We start from the raw sequence: 22,502 nt of genomic DNA, 5'->3' as shown, positions 1-22,502 counted from the left end.
TGCAAGAATTCTACCAGACGTTATTTCACAATGCGCAATTATTCCTTCCATATCTTAAAATTTCAAACTTAAAATCCCAAATATTACCATACCATTTTACAGTTCCAGTCAATTTGTTGAATTGTCAAAACGGCAAATTATTGAGAAGATCGACAGATGCTAATGCTGTTACACGATTTAGAATATTAAGGTTCATTGCCAGTACTTTTTCCAAGTACATGTAAGCTTGGTAACCCGAAATTTCAACCAGGGTGGCCGAGTGGTTAAGGTGTTGGACTTAACTTCCACTGGACAATTGTCCGCGTGGGTTCGAACCCCACCTCTGGTATTAGCTAGGTTAACCTGTGTGATAAGATGATTGTAGGATGCTCGGAGTGTTTTTGCGTGGAAATGCGTTAACATGACACGTTGTGTTGAATTATCTCACATGGCGAAATAGAATAGCTGCAATAATTCTACTAGCCGTCATTTCACGATGCGCATTTATGCCTTCCATATCTCAAAATGTCAAACTCAAAATCCCAAATAATACCATCCCTTTTTGCAGTTCCAGTCAATTTGTTGAATTATCAAAGCGAAAAATTATAAAAGAATTAAGGATGTCCACAGTTGTTATTGCTCTTGCACGCTTTATAGTACTAAGGTTCATTGGCAGTACTTTTTCCAACTTCAAGTAACCTTATTAACCTGCAATTCTAACCGGGGCGGCCGAGTGGTTAAGGCGTTGGACTTAAGTTCCAATGGACGAGTGTCCGCGGGGGTTCGAACCCCACCTCTGTTATAAGCAAAGTTAACCTTTGTGATAAAATGATTGAAGGATGCCTGGAGAGTTTTAGCAGTGGAAATGTATTACCATGACATGTTGTGCTAATGTATCGCACATGGCGAAATAGAATAGCCCCAATAATTCTACCAGCCGTTATTTCACGACGGGCAATTATTCCTTCCATTTTTCAAAATTTCAAACTCAAAATCCCAAATATTACCATCCTTTTTTGTAGTTCCAGTCAATTTATAGAATTATCAAGGCGGGAAAATATTAAAGAAATAAGGATGCCCACAGTTGTTATTTCTCTTGCACGCTTTATAGTACTAAGGTGCATTGCCAGTACTTTTTCCAAGTTCAAGTAACCTTATTAACCTGAAATTTCAACCAGGGTTCCCGAGTTGTTAAGGCGTTGGACTTAAGTTCCAATGGACGATTGCCCGCGTGGGTTCGAACCCACCTCTGTTATTAGCTGGGTTAACCTCTGTGATAAGGTGTTTGAAGGATGCTTGGAGAGTTTTAACCGTGCAAATGTGTTTCCATGACACATTGTGGTAAAGTATCGCACATGGCGAATCAGAATAGCCCCAATAATTCTACCAGCCGTTATTTCACGATGCGCAATTATTCCTTCCATTTCTCAAAATTTCAAACTCAAAATCCCAAATATTACCATCTCTTTTTGCAGTTTCAGTCAATTTGTTGAATTATCAAGGCGTAATTTATGAAGAAAATAACAACGTCGACAGGTGTTAACGCTCTTGCACGATGGAGAATGCTAAGGTTCATTGCCAGGACTTTTTCCAAGTTCAAGTAACCTTATTAACCTGAAATTTCAACCAGGGTGGCCGAGTTGTAAAGGCGTTGGACTTAAGTTCCAATGGACGATTGCCTGCGTGGGTTCGAACCCACCTCTGTTATTAGCTGGGTTAACCTGTGTGATAAGATGATTGAAGGATGCTTGGAGAGTTTTAACCGTGGAAATTTGTTACCACGACAGGTTGTGGCGAAGTATGGAACATGACGAAATAGAATAGTCCTAATAATTCTACCAGCCGTTATTTCAAGATGCTCAATTATTCTTTCCATATCTCAAAACTTCAAGCTCAAAATCCAAAATATTACCATCCCTTTTTGCTGTTCCAGTCAACTTATTGAATTATTGAAGCGCAAAGTTTTTAAAGAATCAACAACGTCGACAGATGTTAATGCTCTTGCACGATTTAGAATGCTGAGGATTATTGCCAGTACTTTTTCCAAGTTCAAGTAACCTTATTAACCTGAAATTTCAACCAGGGTGGCCGAGAAATTAAGGCCTTGGACTTAAGTTCCAATGAACGATGGTCCGCGTGGGTTCGAACCCCACCTCTGGTATTAGCTAGGTTAGCCTGTTTGATAAGATGACTGAAGGATGCTTGGGGGTTTTTAACCGTGGAAATGTGTTACCATGACACGTTGTGGTAAAGTATCGCACATGGCGAATCAGAATAGCCCCAATAATTCTACCGGAAAATTATTAAGGAAAAAAGAACGTCAAGAGATGTGAATGCTCTTGCACGATTGAGAATGCTAAGGTTCATTGCCAGGACTTTTTCCAAGTTCAAGTAACCTTATTAACCTGAAATTGCAACCAGGGTGCCCGAGTTGTTAAGGCGTTGGACTTAAGTTCCAATGGACGATTGCCCGCGTGGGTTCGAACCCACCTCTGTTATTAGGTGGGTTAACCTGTGTGATAAGATGATTGAAGGATGCTTGGAGAGTTTTAACCGTGGAAATTTGTTACCACGACACGTTGTGGCGAAGTATGGAACATGACGAAATAGAATAGCCCTAATAATTCTACCAGCCGTTATTTCAAGATGCTCATTTATTCATTCCATATCTCAAAACTTCAAGCTCAAAATCCAAAATATTACAATCCCTTTTTGCAGTTCCAATCAATTTGTTGATTTATCAAAGCGGCGAATTATTAAAGAAATAAGAAGGTCGATAGATGTTAATGCTCTTACACGATTTAGTGTTGAATTATCCCACAGGGCAAAATAGAATAGTCCCAATAATTCTACCAGCCGTTACTTCACGATACGCAATAATGCCTTCCATATCTCAAAATTTCAAACTCAAAATCTCAATTTTTAAAATCACTTTTTGCAGTTTCAATCAATTTAATGAATTATCAAAGCGGCAAGTTATTAAAGCAATAAGAAGGTCGACAGATGTCAATGCTCTTACATAATTTAGAAAACTAAGGTTTATTGCCAGTACTTTTTCCAAGTCCATGTAACCTTGGTAACCCGAAATTTCAACCAGGGTGGCCGAGTGGTTAAGGTGTTGGACTTAAGTTCCACTGGACAATTGTCCGCGTGGGTTCAAACACCACCTCTGGTATTAGCTAGGTTAACCTTTGTGATAAGATGATTGAAGGATGCTTGGAGAATTTAAACGTGGAAATGTGTTTGCCATGACACGTTGTGGCGAAGTATCGAACTTGGAGAAGTAGAATTGCTGCAAGAATTCTACTAGCCGTCATTTCACGATGCGCATTTATGCCTTAAGATGATTGTAGGATGCTGGGAGTGTTTTTGCGTGGAAATGCGTTAACATGACACGTTGTGTTGAATTATCTCACATGGCGAAATAGAATAGCTGCAATAATTCTACTAGCCGTCATTTCACGATGCGCATTTATGCCTTCCATATCTCAAAATGTCAAACTCAAAATCCCAAATAATACCATCCCTTTTTGCAGTTCCAGTCAATTTGTTGAATTATCAAAGCGAAAAATTATAAAAGAATTAAGGATGTCCACAGTTGTTATTGCTCTTGCACGCTTTATAGTACTAAGGTTCATTGGCAGTACTTTTTCCAAGTTCAAGTAACCTTATTAACCTGCAATTCTAACCGGGGCGGCCGAGTGGTTAAGGCGTTGGACTTAAGTTCCAATGGACGAGTGTCCGCGGGGGTTCGAACCCCACCTCTGTTATAAGCAAAGTTAACCTTTGTGATAAAATGATTGAAGGATGCCTGGAGAGTTTTAGCAGTGGAAATGTATTACCATGACATGTTGTGCTAATGTATCGCACATGGCGAAATAGAATAGCCCCAATAATTCTACCAGCCGTTATTTCACGACGGGCAATTATTCCTTCCATTTTTCAAAATTTCAAACTCAAAATCCCAAATATTACCATCCTTTTTTGTAGTTCCAGTCAATTTATAGAATTATCAAGGCGGGAAAATATTAAAGAAATAAGGATGCCCACAGTTGTTATTTCTCTTGCACGCTTTATAGTACTAAGGTGCATTGCCAGTACTTTTTCCAAGTTCAAGTAACCTTATTAACCTGAAATTTCAACCAGGGTTCCCGAGTTGTTAAGGCGTTGGACTTAAGTTCCAATGGACGATTGCCCGCGTGGGTTCGAACCCACCTCTGTTATTAGCTGGGTTAACCTGTGTGATAAGGTGTTTGAAGGATGCTTGGAGAGTTTTAACCGTGCAAATGTGTTTCCATGACACATTGTGGTAAAGTATCGCACATGGCGAATCAGAATAGCCCCAATAATTCTACCAGCCGTTATTTCACGATGCGCAATTATTCCTTCCATTTCTCAAAATTTCAAACTCAAAATCCCAAATATTACCATCTCTTTTTGCAGTTTCAGTCAATTTGTTGAATTATCAAGGCGTAATTTATGAAGAAAATAACAACGTCGACAGGTGTTAACGCTCTTGCACGATGGAGAATGCTAAGGTTCATTGCCAGTACTTTTTTCAAGTTCAATTAACCTTATTAACCTGAAATTTCAACAAGGGTGGCCGAGTGGTTAAGGCGTTGGTCTTAAATTCCAATGGACGATTGTCCGCGTGAGTTCGAACCCCACCTCTGGCATTAGTTAGGTTAACCTGTGTGATAAGATGAATAAATGATGCTTGCAGAGTTTTAACCGTGGAAATGTGTTGCCATGACACGTTGTGGTGAAATATCGAACATGGAGAATTAAAATAGCTGCAGTAATTCAACAAGCCGTTATTTCACGATGAGCAATTTTTCCTTCCATGTCACCAAATTTCAAGTTTAAAATCTCAAGGATTACCATCCCTTTTCGCAGATCCAGTCAATTTGTTGAATTATCGAAGCGGAAAATTATTAAAGAAAAAAGAAAGTCAACAGATGTGAATGCTCTTGCACGGTTGAGAATGCTAAGGTTCATTGCCAGTACTTTTTTCAAGTTCAATTAACCTTATTAACCTGAAATTTCAACAAGGGTGGCCGAGTGGTTAAGGCGTTGGTCTTAAATTCCAATGGACGATTGTCCGCGTGAGTTCGAACCCCACCTCTGGCATTAGTTAGGTTAACCTGTGTGATAAGATGTTTGAAGGATTCTTGGAGAGTTTAAGCAGTGGAAATGTATAACCATGGCATGTTTTGGTAAAGTATCGCACATGGCGAGATAGAGTAGCCCCAATAATTCTACAAGCCGTTATTTCACGATGCTCAATTACACCTTCTATGTCTCAAAATTTCAAACACAAAATCCCAAGTATTACCATCCCTTTTTGCAGCTCCATTCATTGTGTTGAGTTTTTAAAATGGCAACTTATTAAAAAATCTGAAGGTCGTCAAATGGTAATTCTCTAGGGCGATTTAGAATACTAACGTTCATTTCCCGTACTTTTTCCAAACTCAAGTAACCTTATTAACCTGAAACTCCAACCAGGGTGGCTGAGTGGTTAAGGCGATGGACTTAAGTTCCAATAACAATTGCCCGCGTGGGTTCGAACCCCACCTCTGGTATTTGCTAGATAAACCTGTGTGATAAGATGATTGAAGGATGCTTGGGGAATTTCAACGTGGAAATGTGTTTGCCATGACATGTTCGGGCGAAGTATCAAACTTGGAGAAATAGAATAGCTACAATAATTTTACCAGTCGTTATTTCACGATGTGCATTTATTCCTTCCATATCTCAAAATTTCAAACTCAAAATCCCAAATATTACCATACTTTTTTGCAGTTTCAGTCAATTTGTTCAATTATCAAAGCGGCAAATTATTGAAGAAATAAGGACTTCGACAGATGTGAATGCTCTTGCACGATTGAGAATGCTAAGGTTCATTGCCAGTACTTTTTCCAAGTTCAATTAACCTTATTAACCTGAAATTTCAACAAGGGTGGCCGAGTGGTTAAGGCGTTGGACTTAAGTTCCAATGGACGATTGTCCGCGTGAGTTCGAACCCCACCTCTGGCATTAGTTAGGTTAACCTGTGTGATAAGATGTTTGAAGGATTCTTGGAGAGTTTAAGCAGTGGAAATGTATTACCATGGCATGTTTTGGTAAAGTATCGCACATGGCGAGATAGAGTAGCCCCAATAATTCTACAAGCCGTTATTTCACGATGCTCAGTTATACCTTCCATATCTCAAAATTTCAAACACAAAATCCCAAGTATTGCCATCCCTTTTTGCAGCTCCATTCATTGTGTTGAGTTTTTAAAATGGCAACTTATTAAAAAATCTGAAGGTCGTCAAATGGTAATTCTCTAGGGCGATTTAGAATACTAATGTTCATTTCCCGTACTTTTTCCAAATTCAAGTAACCTTATTAACCTGAAACTCCAACCAGGGTGGCTGAGTGGTTAAGGCGATGGACTTAAGTTCCAATGACAATTGCCCGCGTGGGTTCGAACCCCAACTCTGGTATTTGCTAGATAAACCTGTGTGATAAGATGATTGAAGGATGCTTGGGGAATTTCAACGTGGAAATGTGTTTGCCATGACACGTTCGGGCGAAGTAACGCACATGTTGAAATAGAATGGCCGCAATAATTCTACTGGCCGTTATTTCACGATGTGCATTTATGCCTTCCATATCTCAAAATGTCAAACTCAAAGTCCCAAATATTACCATCCTATTTTGCAATTCCATTCATTTTGTTGAGTTATCGAAACGGCAAATTATTGAACAATCTCAAGGTCGTCAAATGGTAATGCTCCTGCGCGAAATAGAATACTAAGGTTCATTGCCAGTACGTTTTCCAAGTTCAAGTAACCTTGGTAGCCTGAAATTTCAACCAGGGTGGCCGAGTGGTTAAGTCGTTGGACTTAAGTTCCAATGGACGATTGTCCGCGTGGGTTCGAACCCCACCTCTGGTATTAGCTGGGTTAACCTGTGTGATAAGATGAATAAATGATGCTTGCAGAGTTTTAACCGTGGAAATGCGTTAACATGACACCTTGTGTTGAATTATCCCACAGGGCAAAATAGAATAGTCCCAATAATTCTACCAGCCGTTACTTCACGATACGCAATAATGCCTTCCATATCTCAAAATTTCAAACTCAAAATCTCAATTTTTAAAATCACTTTTTGCAGTTTCAATCAATTTAATGAATTATCAAAGCGGCAAGTTATTAAAGCAATAAGAAGGTCGACAGATGTCAATGCTCTTACATAATTTAGAAAACTAAGGTTTATTGCCAGTACTTTTTCCAAGTCCATGTAACCTTGGTAACCCGAAATTTCAACCAGGGTGGCCGAGTGGTTAAGGTGTTGGACTTAACTTCCACTGGACAATTGGCCGCGTGGGTTCGAACCCCACCTCTGGTATTAGCTAGGTTAACCTGTGTGATAAGATGATTGTAGGATGCTCGGAGTGTTTTTGCGTGGAAATGCGTTAACATGACACGTTGTGTTGAATTATCTCACATGGCGAAATAGAATAGCTGCAATAATTCTACTAGCCGTCATTTCACGATGCGCATTTATGCCTTCCATATCTCAAAATGTCAAACTCAAAATCCCAAATAATACCATCCCTTTTTGCAGTTCCAGTCAATTTGTTGAATTATCAAAGCGAAAAATTATAAAAGAATTAAGGATGTCCACAGTTGTTATTGCTCTTGCACGCTTTATAGTACTAAGGTTCATTGGCAGTACTTTTTCCAACTTCAAGTAACCTTATTAACCTGCAATTCTAACCGGGGCGGCCGAGTGGTTAAGGCGTTGGACTTAAGTTCCAATGGACGAGTGTCCGCGGGGGTTCGAACCCCACCTCTGTTATAAGCAAAGTTAACCTTTGTGATAAAATGATTGAAGGATGCCTGGAGAGTTTTAGCAGTGGAAATGTATTACCATGACATGTTGTGCTAATGTATCGCACATGGCGAAATAGAATAGCCCCAATAATTCTACCAGCCGTTATTTCACGACGGGCAATTATTCCTTCCATTTTTCAAAATTTCAAACTCAAAATCCCAAATATTACCATCCTTTTTTGTAGTTCCAGTCAATTTATAGAATTATCAAGGCGGGAAAATATTAAAGAAATAAGGATGCCCACAGTTGTTATTTCTCTTGCACGCTTTATAGTACTAAGGTGCATTGCCAGTACTTTTTCCAAGTTCAAGTAACCTTATTAACCTGAAATTTCAACCAGGGTTCCCGAGTTGTTAAGGCGTTGGACTTAAGTTCCAATGGACGATTGCCCGCGTGGGTTCGAACCCACCTCTGTTATTAGCTGGGTTAACCTCTGTGATAAGGTGTTTGAAGGATGCTTGGAGAGTTTTAACCGTGCAAATGTGTTTCCATGACACATTGTGGTAAAGTATCGCACATGGCGAATCAGAATAGCCCCAATAATTCTACCAGCCGTTATTTCACGATGCGCAATTATTCCTTCCATTTCTCAAAATTTCAAACTCAAAATGCCAAATATTACCATCCCTTTTTGCAGTTTCAGTCAATTTGTTGAATTATCGAAGCGGAAAATTATTAAGGAAAAAAGAACGTCAAGAGATGTGAATGCTCTTGCACGATGGAGAATGCTAAGGTTCATTGCCAGGACTTTTTCCAAGTTCAAGTAACCTTATTAACCTGAAATTGCAACCAGGGTGCCCGAGTTGTTAAGGCGTTGGACTTAAGTTCCAATGGACGATTGCCCGCGTGGGTTCGAACCCACCTCTGTTATTAGGTGGGTTAACCTGTGTGATAAGATGATTGAAGGATGCTTGGAGAGTTTTAACCGTGGAAATTTGTTACCACGACACGTTGTGGCGAAGTATGGAACATGACGAAATAGAATAGCCCTAATAATTCTACCAGCCGTTATTTCAAGATGCTCAATTATTCATTCCATATCTCAAAACTTCAAGCTCAAAATCCAAAATATTACAATCCCTTTTTGCAGTTCCAATCAATTTGTTGATTTATCAAAGCGGCGAATTATTAAAGAAATAAGAAGGTCGATAGATGTTAATGCTCTTACACGATTTAGTGTTGAATTATCCCACAGGGCAAAATAGAATAGTCCCAATAATTCTACCAGCCGTTACTTCACGATACGCAATAATGCCTTCCATATCTCAAAATTTCAAACTCAAAATCTCAATTTTTAAAATCACTTTTTGCAGTTTCAATCAATTTAATGAATTATCAAAGCGGCAAGTTATTAAAGCAATAAGAAGGTCGACAGATGTCAATGCTCTTACATAATTTAGAAAACTAAGGTTTATTGCCAGTACTTTTTCCAAGTCCATGTAACCTTGGTAACCCGAAATTTCAACCAGGGTGGCCGAGTGGTTAAGGTGTTGGACTTAAGTTCCACTGGACAATTGTCCGCGTGGGTTCAAACACCACCTCTGGTATTAGCTAGGTTAACCTTTGTGATAAGATGATTGAAGGATGCTTGGAGAATTTAAACGTGGAAATGTGTTTGCCATGACACGTTGTGGCGAAGTATCGAACTTGGAGAAGTAGAATTGCTGCAAGAATTCTACCAGACGTTATTTCACAATGCGCAATTATTCCTTCCATATCTTAAAATTTCAAACTTAAAATCCCAAATATTACCATACCATTTTACAGTTCCAGTCAATTTGTTGAATTGTCAAAACGGCAAATTATTGAGAAGATCGACAGATGCTAATGCTGTTACACGATTTAGAATATTAAGGTTCATTGCCAGTACTTTTTCCAAGTACATGTAAGCTTGGTAACCCGAAATTTCAACCAGGGTGGCCGAGTGGTTAAGGTGTTGGACTTAACTTCCACTGGACAATTGTCCGCGTGGGTTCGAACCCCACCTCTGGTATTAGCTAGGTTAACCTGTGTGATAAGATGATTGTAGGATGCTCGGAGTGTTTTTGCGTGGAAATGCGTTAACATGACACGTTGTGTTGAATTATCTCACATGGCGAAATAGAATAGCTGCAATAATTCTACTAGCCGTCATTTCACGATGCGCATTTATGCCTTCCATATCTCAAAATGTCAAACTCAAAATCCCAAATAATACCATCCCTTTTTGCAGTTCCAGTCAATTTGTTGAATTATCAAAGCGAAAAATTATAAAAGAATTAAGGATGTCCACAGTTGTTATTGCTCTTGCACGCTTTATAGTACTAAGGTTCATTGGCAGTACTTTTTCCAACTTCAAGTAACCTTATTAACCTGCAATTCTAACCGGGGCGGCCGAGTGGTTAAGGCGTTGGACTTAAGTTCCAATGGACGAGTGTCCGCGGGGGTTCGAACCCCACCTCTGTTATAAGCAAAGTTAACCTTTGTGATAAAATGATTGAAGGATGCCTGGAGAGTTTTAGCAGTGGAAATGTATTACCATGACATGTTGTGCTAATGTATCGCACATGGCGAAATAGAATAGCCCCAATAATTCTACCAGCCGTTATTTCACGACGGGCAATTATTCCTTCCATTTTTCAAAATTTCAAACTCAAAATCCCAAATATTACCATCCTTTTTTGTAGTTCCAGTCAATTTATAGAATTATCAAGGCGGGAAAATATTAAAGAAATAAGGATGCCCACAGTTGTTATTTCTCTTGCACGCTTTATAGTACTAAGGTGCATTGCCAGTACTTTTTCCAAGTTCAAGTAACCTTATTAACCTGAAATTTCAACCAGGGTTCCCGAGTTGTTAAGGCGTTGGACTTAAGTTCCAATGGACGATTGCCCGCGTGGGTTCGAACCCACCTCTGTTATTAGCTGGGTTAACCTGTGTGATAAGGTGTTTGAAGGATGATTGGAGAGTTTTAACCGTGCAAATGTGTTTCCATGACACATTGTGGTAAAGTATCGCACATGGCGAATCAGAATAGCCCCAATAATTCTACCAGCCGTTATTTCACGATGCGCAATTATTCCTTCCATTTCTCAAAATTTCAAACTCAAAATCCCAAATATTACCATCTCTTTTTGCAGTTTCAGTCAATTTGTTGAATTATCAAGGCGTAATTTGTGAAGAAAATAACAACGTCGACAGGTGTTAACGCTCTTGCACGATGGAGAATGCTAAGGTTCATTGCCAGGACTTTTTCCAAGTTCAAGTAACCTTATTAACCTGAAATTTCAACCAGGGTGGCCGAGTTGTTAAGGCGTTGGACTTAAGTTCCAATGGACGATTGCCTGCGTGGGTTCGAACCCACCTCTGTTATTAGCTGGGTTAACCTGTGTGATAAGATGATTGAAGGATGCTTGGAGAGTTTTAACCGTGGAAATTTGTTACCACGACAGGTTGTGGCGAAGTATGGAACATGACGAAATAGAATAGTCCTAATAATTCTACCAGCCGTTATTTCAAGATGCTCAATTATTCTTTCCATATCTCAAAACTTCAAGCTCAAAATCCAAAATATTACCATCCCTTTTTGCTGTTCCAGTCAACTTATTGAATTATTGAAGCGCAAAGTTATTAAAGAATCAACAACGTCGACAGATGTTAATGCTCTTGCACGATTTAGAATGCTGAGGATTATTGCCAGTACTTTTTCCAAGTTCAAGTAACCTTATTAACCTGAAATTTCAACCAGGGTGGCCGAGAAATTAAGGCCTTGGACTTAAGTTCCAATGAACGATGGTCCGCGTGGGTTCGAACCCCACCTCTGGTATTAGCTAGGTTAGCCTGTTTGATAAGATGACTGAAGGATGCTTGGGGGTTTTTAACCGTGGAAATGTGTTACCATGACACCTTGTGGTAAAGTATCGCACATGGCGAATCAGAATAGCCCCAATAATTCTACCAGCCGTAATTTCACGATGCGCAATTATTCCTTTCACTTTTCAAAATTTCAAACTCAAAATGCCAAATATTACCATCCCTTTTTGCAGTTTCAGTCAATTTGTTGAATTATCGAAGCGGAAAATTATTAAGGAAAAAAGAACGTCAAGAGATGTGAATGCTCTTGCACGATTGAGAATGCTAAGGTTCATTGCCAGGACTTTTTCCAAGTTCAAGTAACCTTATTAACCTGAAATTGCAACCAGGGTGCCCGAGTTGTTAAGGCGTTGGACTTAAGTTCCAATGGACGATTGCCCGCGTGGGTTCGAACCCACCTCTGTTATTAGGTGGGTTAACCTGTGTGATAAGATGATTGAAGGATGCTTGGAGAGTTTTAACCGTGGAAATTTGTTACCACGACACGTTGTGGCGAAGTATGGAACATGACGAAATAGAATAGCCCTAATAATTCTACCAGCCGTTATTTCAAGATGCTCATTTATTCATTCCATATCTCAAAACTTCAAGCTCAAAATCCAAAATATTACCATCCCTTTTTGCAGTTCCAATCAATTTGTTGATTTATCAAAGCGGCGAATTATTAAAGAAATAAGAAGGTCGATAGATGTTAATGCTCTTACACGATTTAGAATATTAAAGTTCATTACCAGTACTTTTTGCAAGCTCAAGTAACCTTATTAAACTGAATTTTCAGCCAGTGTGGCCCAGTGGTTAAGGCGTTGGACCTAAGTTCCAATGGACAATTGTCCGCGTGGGTTCGAACCACACCTCTGGTATTAGCTAGGTTAACCTGTGTGATAAGATGATTGAAGGATGCTTGGAGAGTTTTAACGGTGGAAATGTGTTAACATGACACGTTGTGGTGAAGTATAACACATGGCAAAATAGAATAACCCCAATAATTCTACCAGCCGTTACTTCACGATGCGCAATTATGCCTTCTATAAGTAGTAGTAAGGAGTGATTATAGGTACTTTTCTTTTCTCATACACCTTTTAATCACAATAACCGCGCTTCCACCACTACCTCATCCCAGAATAGAATAAAACGAAATCATATGGCGTCATCAACGCATATGTGAAATCATAATAATACATAATATAAATGCCAATAACCGAACATAATAATATATATAGAAATACATGACGTCATCAACTCATGCGCAATAGCGTATACAGTATATATGCTGATATCAACAAAATTAAAATATGAGTAAGGGAAATTCCCCAATTATTCAATCCTTAACCAAATCAAAAAATTTTCTGGTTTGAAGAAGATGTACCTAAAATAAAGGGATGAATTTTTTCAAAAAGGCAATCACTAAAATATATAATACCGTGTCGGCACCAGTAGCGACAACTCGCGAAGCTCTCACTAAACAACTAAGGAATGTGCGGGATACCGTTAGTTACTACTACAACAAGGCCAGGGATCAATTTTCAGGATCACCAACTCTTCACGATGAGGTTCAACGTGTCACCATAGATGAGGAATATCAGGGAATTACAGATCTTAAACATATGTTTGGAAAATAATCGAAACAAGCCACGAACCCTGATGTAATCGAGGACATTCAGAACATTTTTGATGATGACGCGGAAATGTTTGAAGAGGGAAACCGCAAGACATGTCGGTTTAATAATAACATTAACCAGCCATTGACGGCGCTATCATGCGAAAAATCACCCCCCATGTAGACATGTGTGTGAAGGTGATATACTCATTTGGCTTCGATATTTACCGAGGCTGTGGAGATGTTGTGAATTATCACGAAACCAAGAGCTCCGGGTCACTCTCAAGCATGGCTGAAATCGAGGCTTTCATCAATGAACGTGAGATGAAACGCCTTGATTTGAAAGATTCCGAATTTTGGGTCAAGGCCTATTTTCCACCAAACAGAACTATTGAAACACCAGGAGCATATGAAGGTAAAATAATATTCAAGCACTTGCAGATCAAGATAATTTCTACAAGAGAACTCCTACTTGGGTGTGGACCTTTGCCAAATTGGTTGCGGGTCAAGGGGTGCATTTATAGTTTTGACAAGATAGATGAAGTAACAGACAGCCTATGTTTCTGGATATGCTTGGCCGTTCATTACCGCGAGGATCGAAAGCAACGTGAAAGACATATTACGCAAGAGACCCTAAAATTAGCTCGTGAATACTACGAGGAACCCAAGTTAAAGAGGGAAGAGTACGAGGCTCGTGGATTTGGAGGGTATCGCCAAAAAATTCAAAATTAAGATAAGAGTGTTTGAACCAAAAATAAACTGATAAGGCCCCATGGCGTCTCGTATATGGACAAGGCCAGTACAAAAAAGACCTAGACACAGGCGCGGATCCAGGGTTAGTCAGATAAGTCGCGTGACTAAGTGTAAATTTGACGAAAAATGTTAGCCAAGCGAATGATGTCGACGATCCGGGTGTTGCATACGGAGCGCGTTAAAAAATCAGATTGTAATTCATGTACGGCGAAAAGCCATGGTTCACAGCCCTCTCCATTTCGCCTATGGCGATGGTGACGTCAAAGCTGTGACGTCGCTACCATATAGACCGAGAGGGTTGCAAGTTATAGCTTACAGATTTTGACTGATTCATTTTGACTAATCAGTCACTCAGTCAGTCAAAAATCAAATAGCTATGACCCGCAACCCTCCCCATCTCACCTAAGGGGCATGTGACGTCAAAATTGTGACGTAATTTTCACACTCTATGCGTAGTCCAACAATATGTGGCCCGCAGCCGGCGTAGGAAATTTAGGTTCCGTACAGCGTGGTTACTTATAACCTGTTAGGCTATAGTTTTAATTCCCATCCGTCAGGATTAGTCAAAGACTCACGCCTTATGGCTTGGTTTCTTTTATTCTTCGTTTAAAGATCCTTCAAGATGACATTATGCTATTTTGTCTAGAAAGTAATCGTACAAGATTAATTGATGTTTGTAAAACCCGTTGGGCTGCTAGAATAGAAGGGCTCTATATCTTTGAAGAGCTTTATATTGCTATTGTCAAAACTCTGGAACAGATGGACCAGAATTTAGATAAACAAATAGGTATTAACACCCAATCGAAGGCTGGACCATTACTTCTCTCTCTTAAGTCATTTGTATATCTTGTGGCATTAGTTATTACAAGGCACATTTTTGATTTAATGCTTCCTGTAACAAAGCTTTTGCAATCAAAGACTGAAACAGATATTTTGGATGGTTGTGAACTTATTAATTCTTTAAAAAACTTAACAATGTCGATAAGAAACAATATAGATTATCATAATGAATGGTATTCATCAGCCATTGATTTAGCCTCAAAAGTTGATATTCTAGAACACAAAAAAAAAAATTGTGGCAGACAAACAACACGTTCAAATGTTACTGCAGATTCACCATCGCAATATTACAAACGTGTGATCACAATTCCTTTTATTGCCACATGTCAAATGAACTTAGACAACGTTTCAACATGGACAATTTGACTATTTATAAGGATTTGCATGTGGTTCCATCAAAATTTGTCTGGTCAGAGAACCAAATAGGGGAACAAGTATGGATTAAGAATTTCAGAGCATTTGCTGAATTTTACAGGAATGATTTACCAAATCCTCTTGCACTAGAGGGTAAAATAAAGCTATGGCAGCAATATTGGTCTGATTATGATCGATGCTTACCAGACAATGTAATCAAAACGTTAAAAGCTGTCAAATTTGATGGCTTTGAAAACATTAAGGTAGCATTAAGAATTTTAGCCACTTTGCCCGTCACATCCTGTGAATGTGAACGTTCTTTTTCTTCTTTACGCAGACTTAAGGACTATACCAGAAGCACCATGGTTCAGGATCGTTTAAATGGAATTGCACTCATGTACATCCATAAGGAAATCCTGCCAAACATAGATGCTGTTATTGATCGGTATGCAATGTGCAACCGAAGGCTATCCTTTTCATAACCCCATTTTTCCATGTAATTGGTCCAGCCTTCCCTTTTTCTGATTCCTTCTAAATAAATAAATAATAAAGTGTAATTAATTAAGTCCCTAATATAGTATATAAATAATTAACATACCTTTTTTTATCACATTTTATCCGTCTACTCATTATTATATATTCTTTTGTTTTTGTTATGATTGTGTTTTATTTTGCTGTCCATGGCTGGTGTGATCATTTGATTCACCTAGTCATGCTGATGAAGCCTGATATTGGCAGAAACAGCAAGAGTTTATAAATATTAAAATATATTCACAATTGTCTCACTTTATTGTAGTTAATCCCTGTTAATTTTAGTGCTTTTATCTATCTAAAATAAGACGTGTAAGACGGAGAGTTTATTCTTATAAAAAATGTTCTTAGGAGATTTTCTTTTAGCTTAGCGTTTCTTTTCGTCAATTTTAATAATAACTAGATAAATGGGAAGAAAATTTTTGGCGATTTTTGTACCCGCAAAGCTTAAATTAGCGAAAGTTTCTGGGGCTTCGACCCATACCCCACCTGGGGGGCTTACAGCGCCCCCCAGGACCCCCAGCTGCTAAATTCAAGACTTAGTCCAAATATTGCTGCGCAGCAGCAATATTTTGACTAAGTCTTGAAAAAGTCTGGATCCGCCCCTGAGACACGATCAACATTGATATGTTGGAAGGTCATTGTTTTTATATCAAGAAAATGGAGGTCCTAACGCAGCAGTAAATATGATATCAACATGATAAAGCGGTATTCTATCGAACGGCTTGCGGGTGAGGCTAATATCAAGGTCGCTAAGAAGGATAATGAATACATGTTTCTCACTACCTCGATGTTCAAATTCATAGATATAAAAAAATTTCTAGCTCCAGGCTAGAGCTATGAAAAATGGTGCAAATCACTCGATTGCAATCTAAAAAAATTAGTATCCGATACGAGTGGTTAACGGGCTATGAAATATTGAACCATATAGGTCCAGTAAATCATGAGGCTTTTTATAGCACACTCAGTGGTAAAAACACACTATCAATTGAAGATTACGATACGTTCAGGGATGGGTTTTTTAAAAGGGGATGCGTTACAATGCTGGACTGGCTAGCATAAAACAATATGACTGATGTGACACCATTTATTAAGGCTGTAGACAAAACCCACAATACATACTACGAGGATGAGATTGATATTTTGAAAGATGCAGTGGGCATTCCGGGTGTTTCGATGCGGTATGTATTGAACTAATCCTTGCGGCTGAACCCGGCTATAAAGCTTTATGCCCCAGGGGATCCTTGTAATCATAAATGTGAGGCTCGTTGCACCAAGGCCAGATGCGATTATTGTAAAAAGGTTCAAAAATCTTGAAAATCTTGTGCAAAAAACGAGGCGTATGAGCTCCTGCAAACAGGCATGGTGGATGGTCCCGCGATAGTATTTTGCAGATACCACGAGAGGGATGTTACAGGTATCAGATCGCATATTTATATTGAACCGACAAGATGTAGGACCATCCTGTGGTATGACGCCAATTTGCTCTACCCGAGCACCTTGATGCAGGACTTCCCTTGTGTGAAGGAGAAGCTTATCAGGATTGCTGAACCAACAGAAGGCTTGGATTCTCTGGCGCGAGACATTATTGATGGATCACTCTTTGGTTTTTGCCAGGTTGATATAGAAGTCCCAGCTAAGCTGTACGAAAAATTCAGTGAAATGACACAACTATTTGTAGTCAGGGAGATCCCTGACAATCAAATCCCTCAGCATATGCATGATTATTTGACCAATACCGCGCAAAAACGTATCCCAGGCACTAAAAAGCTGTTGGGAGTGATGAAAGATGAGAAGATCCTACTCTGTACAGACCTGCTTAAATGGTGCCTGGAGCATGGTTTAAAAATTACAGCTTGTTATCAAATACTCAAATACCCAAGGGGTAAACCATTCGCATGGTTTCCGGAGGAAATCGCGGATGCGCGGCGCTAAGCAGATAAAGACCCTGATAAGCGCATCGCTGGTGATACTGCAAAATTTAAGGTTTTTTTCTATGGAAAAATGATAGAAGACTTGGCACGGCATGCGAATACTACATTTACAAAGATTAAGAATGTAGTAGATGCTGCAATGAGAAGCCCATATTTAGAGGATTTGGAAAAGATTGGAGAGGCATACGAAGTAAGGCGGCTTAAACAAGATGTTTCTATAAATAGGGCGTATCAATGTGTAATCCTTGTGTATCAGCTAGCTAAATTGCGTGTCCTTGAATTCTATTAAAATTTTTTAGACAAGTACGTAGCTCGACAAAATTACGAGTATATTTACATGGATACAGACTCAGCGTGTTTTGCAATCTCTGGCGATAATCTACGAGATGTTGTTCGCTCGCAGCTACTAAAGCAGTAATGATGAGGATGTTAAAAACTGGCTCGTTACCGACAAGCATTCGAGTTGCACTGGAGGGTTGTTAAAGGAAGAATTCATCGGATCCAGGATGATAGCGCTGACGACTAAGTGTTATTACATCGAAGATCAAGATGGTACGAAATTCTCGTGCAAAGGAATGTCCAAAAGACAGAATGAGATAACATGGTCGAGATAAATGGGAGCATTATATGGAAACCTGGAAACTGCAGAAAATGTGGGATTCCGGATTTATAATAAGGGTATGGTCACATATCAGCAAAATAAGCTGGGTCTATCAGCGTTTTACGATAAGAGGATAGTGCTAGAGGATCGTATACATACAAAGCCTTTAGATTTATAAATGATGATTATTGTCCCAATTGTATATACTGATAGTATATACAACAACAAAGATGGCATGTGCTGGAGCAATCGAGGTCAATGGGAGTTCGATCATAAGGTGCCGGTTAAATATCAAGAAAATGGTGTTCCACCTAGTATGGAGGTGCAGCTAGCACGATTACATTATACCAACATGCAGCCATTGTGGAAAAATGAAAATCAATCTAAGGGTGTTGTGAGACACAACCTTTACACATGACCCGAATAAATGGAGTTATTACTACTGATCGCGATTCTACTCCCATACACATTGATACTTGCCTTCCTCTAACGATACCATCGTACAATCAAAGGAATGTCTTCATTAGCAGAAATATTTGAAGATACACCAGAGGCTGCTGATCAAAAACCTATATGCAAGCGCCAGACTTTGAAGGATGCGATGCGTCAAGGTAAAACACACTTACTGCCTAAAAAAGTACAGAGGGGTTCCTGGACGCCAAAGCTTCACCTGAGGTCATTGACAAAATCTATAATGATTTTACTGAGCGCGAGCTACAGGAGAAAGGAAAGAAAACTGCATTGGCTCTCAGTACCCATGCGATAAGTATGTATACCAAAGCCATCGGCAATATTGTATCTTTAGATGATCCCAAGGGGCTAAGGAGGGATAGTGAAAATGACCCCATAATACGAGATAGTATGGCTGACTTAGGTATTCTCGTTTATACAGCCTTTGGTAAGTTCCTCGCACCTCTTTTAGTTGCCGCGCACACGATAAATCATACTCAGATCTCAAAGTGATGAGAAAGAGGTAGAGGAGAAAGAAAAGAATGTTTCAATTGGAAACAAGGCTTTCCGAAGAGATTGTCATTCCACCTTCGTGCCTTGGAGATATAATAGGGTATGTTTATACCAGACTACGGCAAATGTATATAGACACATCTTGCCCTATGCTGGGTATTGGCTTGAGCATTTCAGATGTAGATATTGGGGACGTTACTATTGACCCCAGCGATGGCAAGTGTATGGCCAGAGTGGTATTTACATTGAAACATGTTATTCCTAAACTGGGTCAAATCATATCACGCACCAAGGTGCAAAATTCTAATCCGTAGGTTATCTCATTTAATTCTTCCAATTATAAAATAGCGATCCGTTTTGATGGTGACGATGATGAATATGAGATTCCACTATGCCAGTACGTTGATCATGGCGCTAGATGGAACAACGAGCTACTGTCCAGCATTAGATTTGTATGTGTTGCTGCGGTTTTAAAGACGTGATTTTATAATCCTGCGGATTTATAAGGAATGAGCACTGAACAACCGCAAGAAGAGAGGGTCATTACAAAACCAGTAAAGCACCCCGGGAGAGTCGCACAGGGTCATAGACTAGCAGCACTGATGAAGAAGAGGAAGGAAGAACTAAGGCAACAAGAGGGTGCTGTTGTTACTACAGTTACTACCTCTTCTGGAGTGAGTTCTGTACAGTCAGGTGGAATATAAATTGGTTGAGGCATACTTGTGATCGGATGTATTGGTGGTGTCATATATTTTATCGGAAGACAAACCGCGGGTACCAGCAGCCTCCACCAGTGGTTCAGCAACCAAGCGTGAAGGATATTGATATTTTTTGAATGCGATAAGATATAATATAAACATGAGTTCAAATGTTACCCCTCAACAGAAGGAGATTATAGACATGCTTTATGAGACAATCGTTGACATTGGTCTAACAGTCACGTATGCGATGCTTGGTAAGAGGTTCCTTGGGACCTGGAGCCCCAGCATTAAGCTTTATACCAGTGATATGCTGAAAATGATCGGTTATTTTTCAGCTGGTCGAGGCAGTCGTGAATTTGCCGTGAGTAAAGGCTGCCTACCCGCTTCCATCGTCACAAGACCCAAGTAAGCACATGCAAATTTCGTATATACCACGTGGTATATATGAAGAATAAATGCTAGATATTGTTAAAGAACCTCATACGGCTATTTTCACAGGGCCCACCTCATGTGGGAAAACGCAAAGAGTCCTGGGCTTGCTTGAAAACGAATATCGGGGCCACTTTCATAACATCGTAGTTTTGTGTCCAACCATAAAATTGAACAAAACATATCTCGATCGAGGATTGCTTTGGAAGGATGATTATGTTTTTTTGATAGATCCACGAGATAATTTGTTAGAATGGATAGAAAAATTGTCGTCTCTGCTGGCAGGTGAAGAGAGCTTGTTTATCGTCGACGACATGATCGCTGATAAATCTCTCGACAAACGAAGGCAACCCTTGCTTGAATTAACGATCAGTTGGAGGCACAGGGGGCACTCCGCCGGCAGAAAAAGCAGTTATTTTGTTGGTATCCGCACGAGAGAAGTGATCTTGTTTTGCTGGATCAAGAGACAAATCAGATAGAATACACCGAGTGGGATGCGATCAAGACTCAACTCAAAAAGTCCAAGCACGCGTGCCTATATATTAGGTTGGAACATCCTCGGACTTGGTGTATATTGAAATAAATGTCATACATACATCAATTAAAAAATCAGCTGGCTGCTTGCCATGAAGAGCTTGATCGGATACCTTATCTGGAAAGTCAACTGGAGGCCCTCAGGAGGATCTTCGTGATGTATTAGAAAGGGAAAAGAATACTAAGTATTCTTTTATATCTGTCATAATTATATGGACCCTGGTTAGGCTAATGTAAATTAAATAAAGATGTCTCTTACATTATTTAACACATTACCTACCATTGAGATATTATTAAACAGTCAGGGTAAGCCCATGTTTAAGCGTGCTGATCTGGGGAGATTTCTGGGTATTGCTGATATAAAGGCGACATATAGAGACGTAAAAACCACGCCTCTGACACGAAACTCCGATTGGGACTTCCATCGAGATAGTATAGGAGACGGGTACCAGTTACGATACGATCCAGCCTATATGTTTTCTTACTCCAATAGGCATCCGTCGCACGTCTCCTTGCATCCCCATGTTCTTCCCCAGGCTGCAGGAGATATAGATATAGGCCATCATCAGGTAGAGGCTTTTCCTCCGGGGGCTTCTCATTTTTTGCAAGTGGCACATCATCACGCTTGAGGGCTTTTGAAGGGCTTATACCAATCATCGCGGTCTTGGTGTTGTTCATGATTTTTACAATATTGTATAGGTGTTTGACTCATGTAGTACTGGTTTTATCAAATGCAAGCTCCTGGGCATCTTGAGGCTTGAAAAATCTTTCCGCGAGCACCTTGTTGTACGACTCCACGAACGCTGTGAAGGTATGATGGTACCGGGTGGTTGATCGCTTTATATCGACACCATTGGTCTCTGACAACTTTGTCACGTCGGACTTGAACTCACTACCGTTATTGCACTGGAAGCTCTTCGGATAACGCAGAGGTCCGGCTTTATATATATCCTTGAGCATGTCGGCGACCTCAGTAGCCTTTTTCGTTCTCAGGGGCCTCGCTACCTTATACCTCGAGGCCACGTCAATGCCTGTGAGGATGTATTTATAGGTGTTTCCATAGACTTTGTCATGGGGCATGTAGAGCAAGTTAAATTGGTGCATTTCATTGGGCTTTGTGATTGTGAAATGTGGGTAGTTGGAATATGTCGGGGCCAGAGCAGTTGGCGAGATAGCCAGTGAATAACTCTATTTTTAGAAAGGCCAGGGTGTTCAGCGAGTAATTTGATCGCTTTTCGACCTGTCCAGAGATATTCAGGAGAGTAGTAGATTTGACTTAGCTTTTCAGCTTCTTCAGCCGTAACTATATGTGCTTTCGACATGTTTATTACATATCGAAAAACGTTCTGCGTTACATTACGCCCATTTGTACGCTGCAAAACCCATAAGTGCTAAGGAGCCTAGAATGAAGGTGAGTTCACTGTCTTGTTGTTGCTTCGAGGGTATATAGTAGTCGGAGAGTTTGGGAGCTTTTTCGATCGTGGCGATATAGTATTGCCGCATGCGATCATCGATTTCTTTAAGACTCTCGCCAGCCTGACGCCTAAGCT

General features: G+C 39.8%; 1 protein-coding gene and 1 non-coding gene across 2 annotated transcripts; both read left to right on the top strand.

Annotated features, from left to right (window-relative positions):
* The first annotated feature begins 6,837 nt into the window (after positions 1 to 6,837).
* Positions 6,838 to 6,920, top strand: Trnal-uaa (transfer RNA leucine (anticodon UAA)). The gene has a single exon. It is a non-coding gene; the product is annotated as a tRNA-Leu (tRNA).
* A 7,289-nt stretch (positions 6,921 to 14,209) lies between these two features.
* LOC130630088 (52 kDa repressor of the inhibitor of the protein kinase-like) lies at positions 14,210 to 15,741 on the top strand. The gene is made up of 3 exons (XM_057443486.1): positions 14,210 to 14,319; positions 14,623 to 15,202; positions 15,283 to 15,741. The coding sequence occupies exons 1-3, from the start codon at positions 14,210 to 14,212 to the stop codon at positions 15,739 to 15,741; spliced, it is 1,149 nt and encodes a 382-aa protein (XP_057299469.1).
* The last annotated feature ends 6,761 nt before the right edge of the window (positions 15,742 to 22,502 follow it).

Source organism: Hydractinia symbiolongicarpus, chromosome 2 (assembly GCF_029227915.1).
Source record: "Hydractinia symbiolongicarpus strain clone_291-10 chromosome 2, HSymV2.1, whole genome shotgun sequence".
Taxonomy (NCBI): Eukaryota; Metazoa; Cnidaria; class Hydrozoa; order Anthoathecata; family Hydractiniidae; genus Hydractinia; species Hydractinia symbiolongicarpus.
This window is presented reverse-complemented; position numbering and strand designations above follow the sequence as displayed.

Excerpts from the sequence above, each read along its gene's own strand:
- LOC130630088 (XM_057443486.1), top strand. The coding sequence starts at position 14,210 with ATGTCGACGATCCGGGTGTTGCATACGGAGCGCGTTAAAAAATCAGAT. Across the intron at positions 14,320-14,622 it reads CCATTTCGCCTATGGCGATG|GATTAGTCAAAGACTCACGC; the intron begins GTGACGTCAAAG and ends CCCATCCGTCAG. Across the intron at positions 15,203-15,282 it reads CATCGCAATATTACAAACGT|GATTTGCATGTGGTTCCATC; the intron begins GTGATCACAATT and ends ACTATTTATAAG.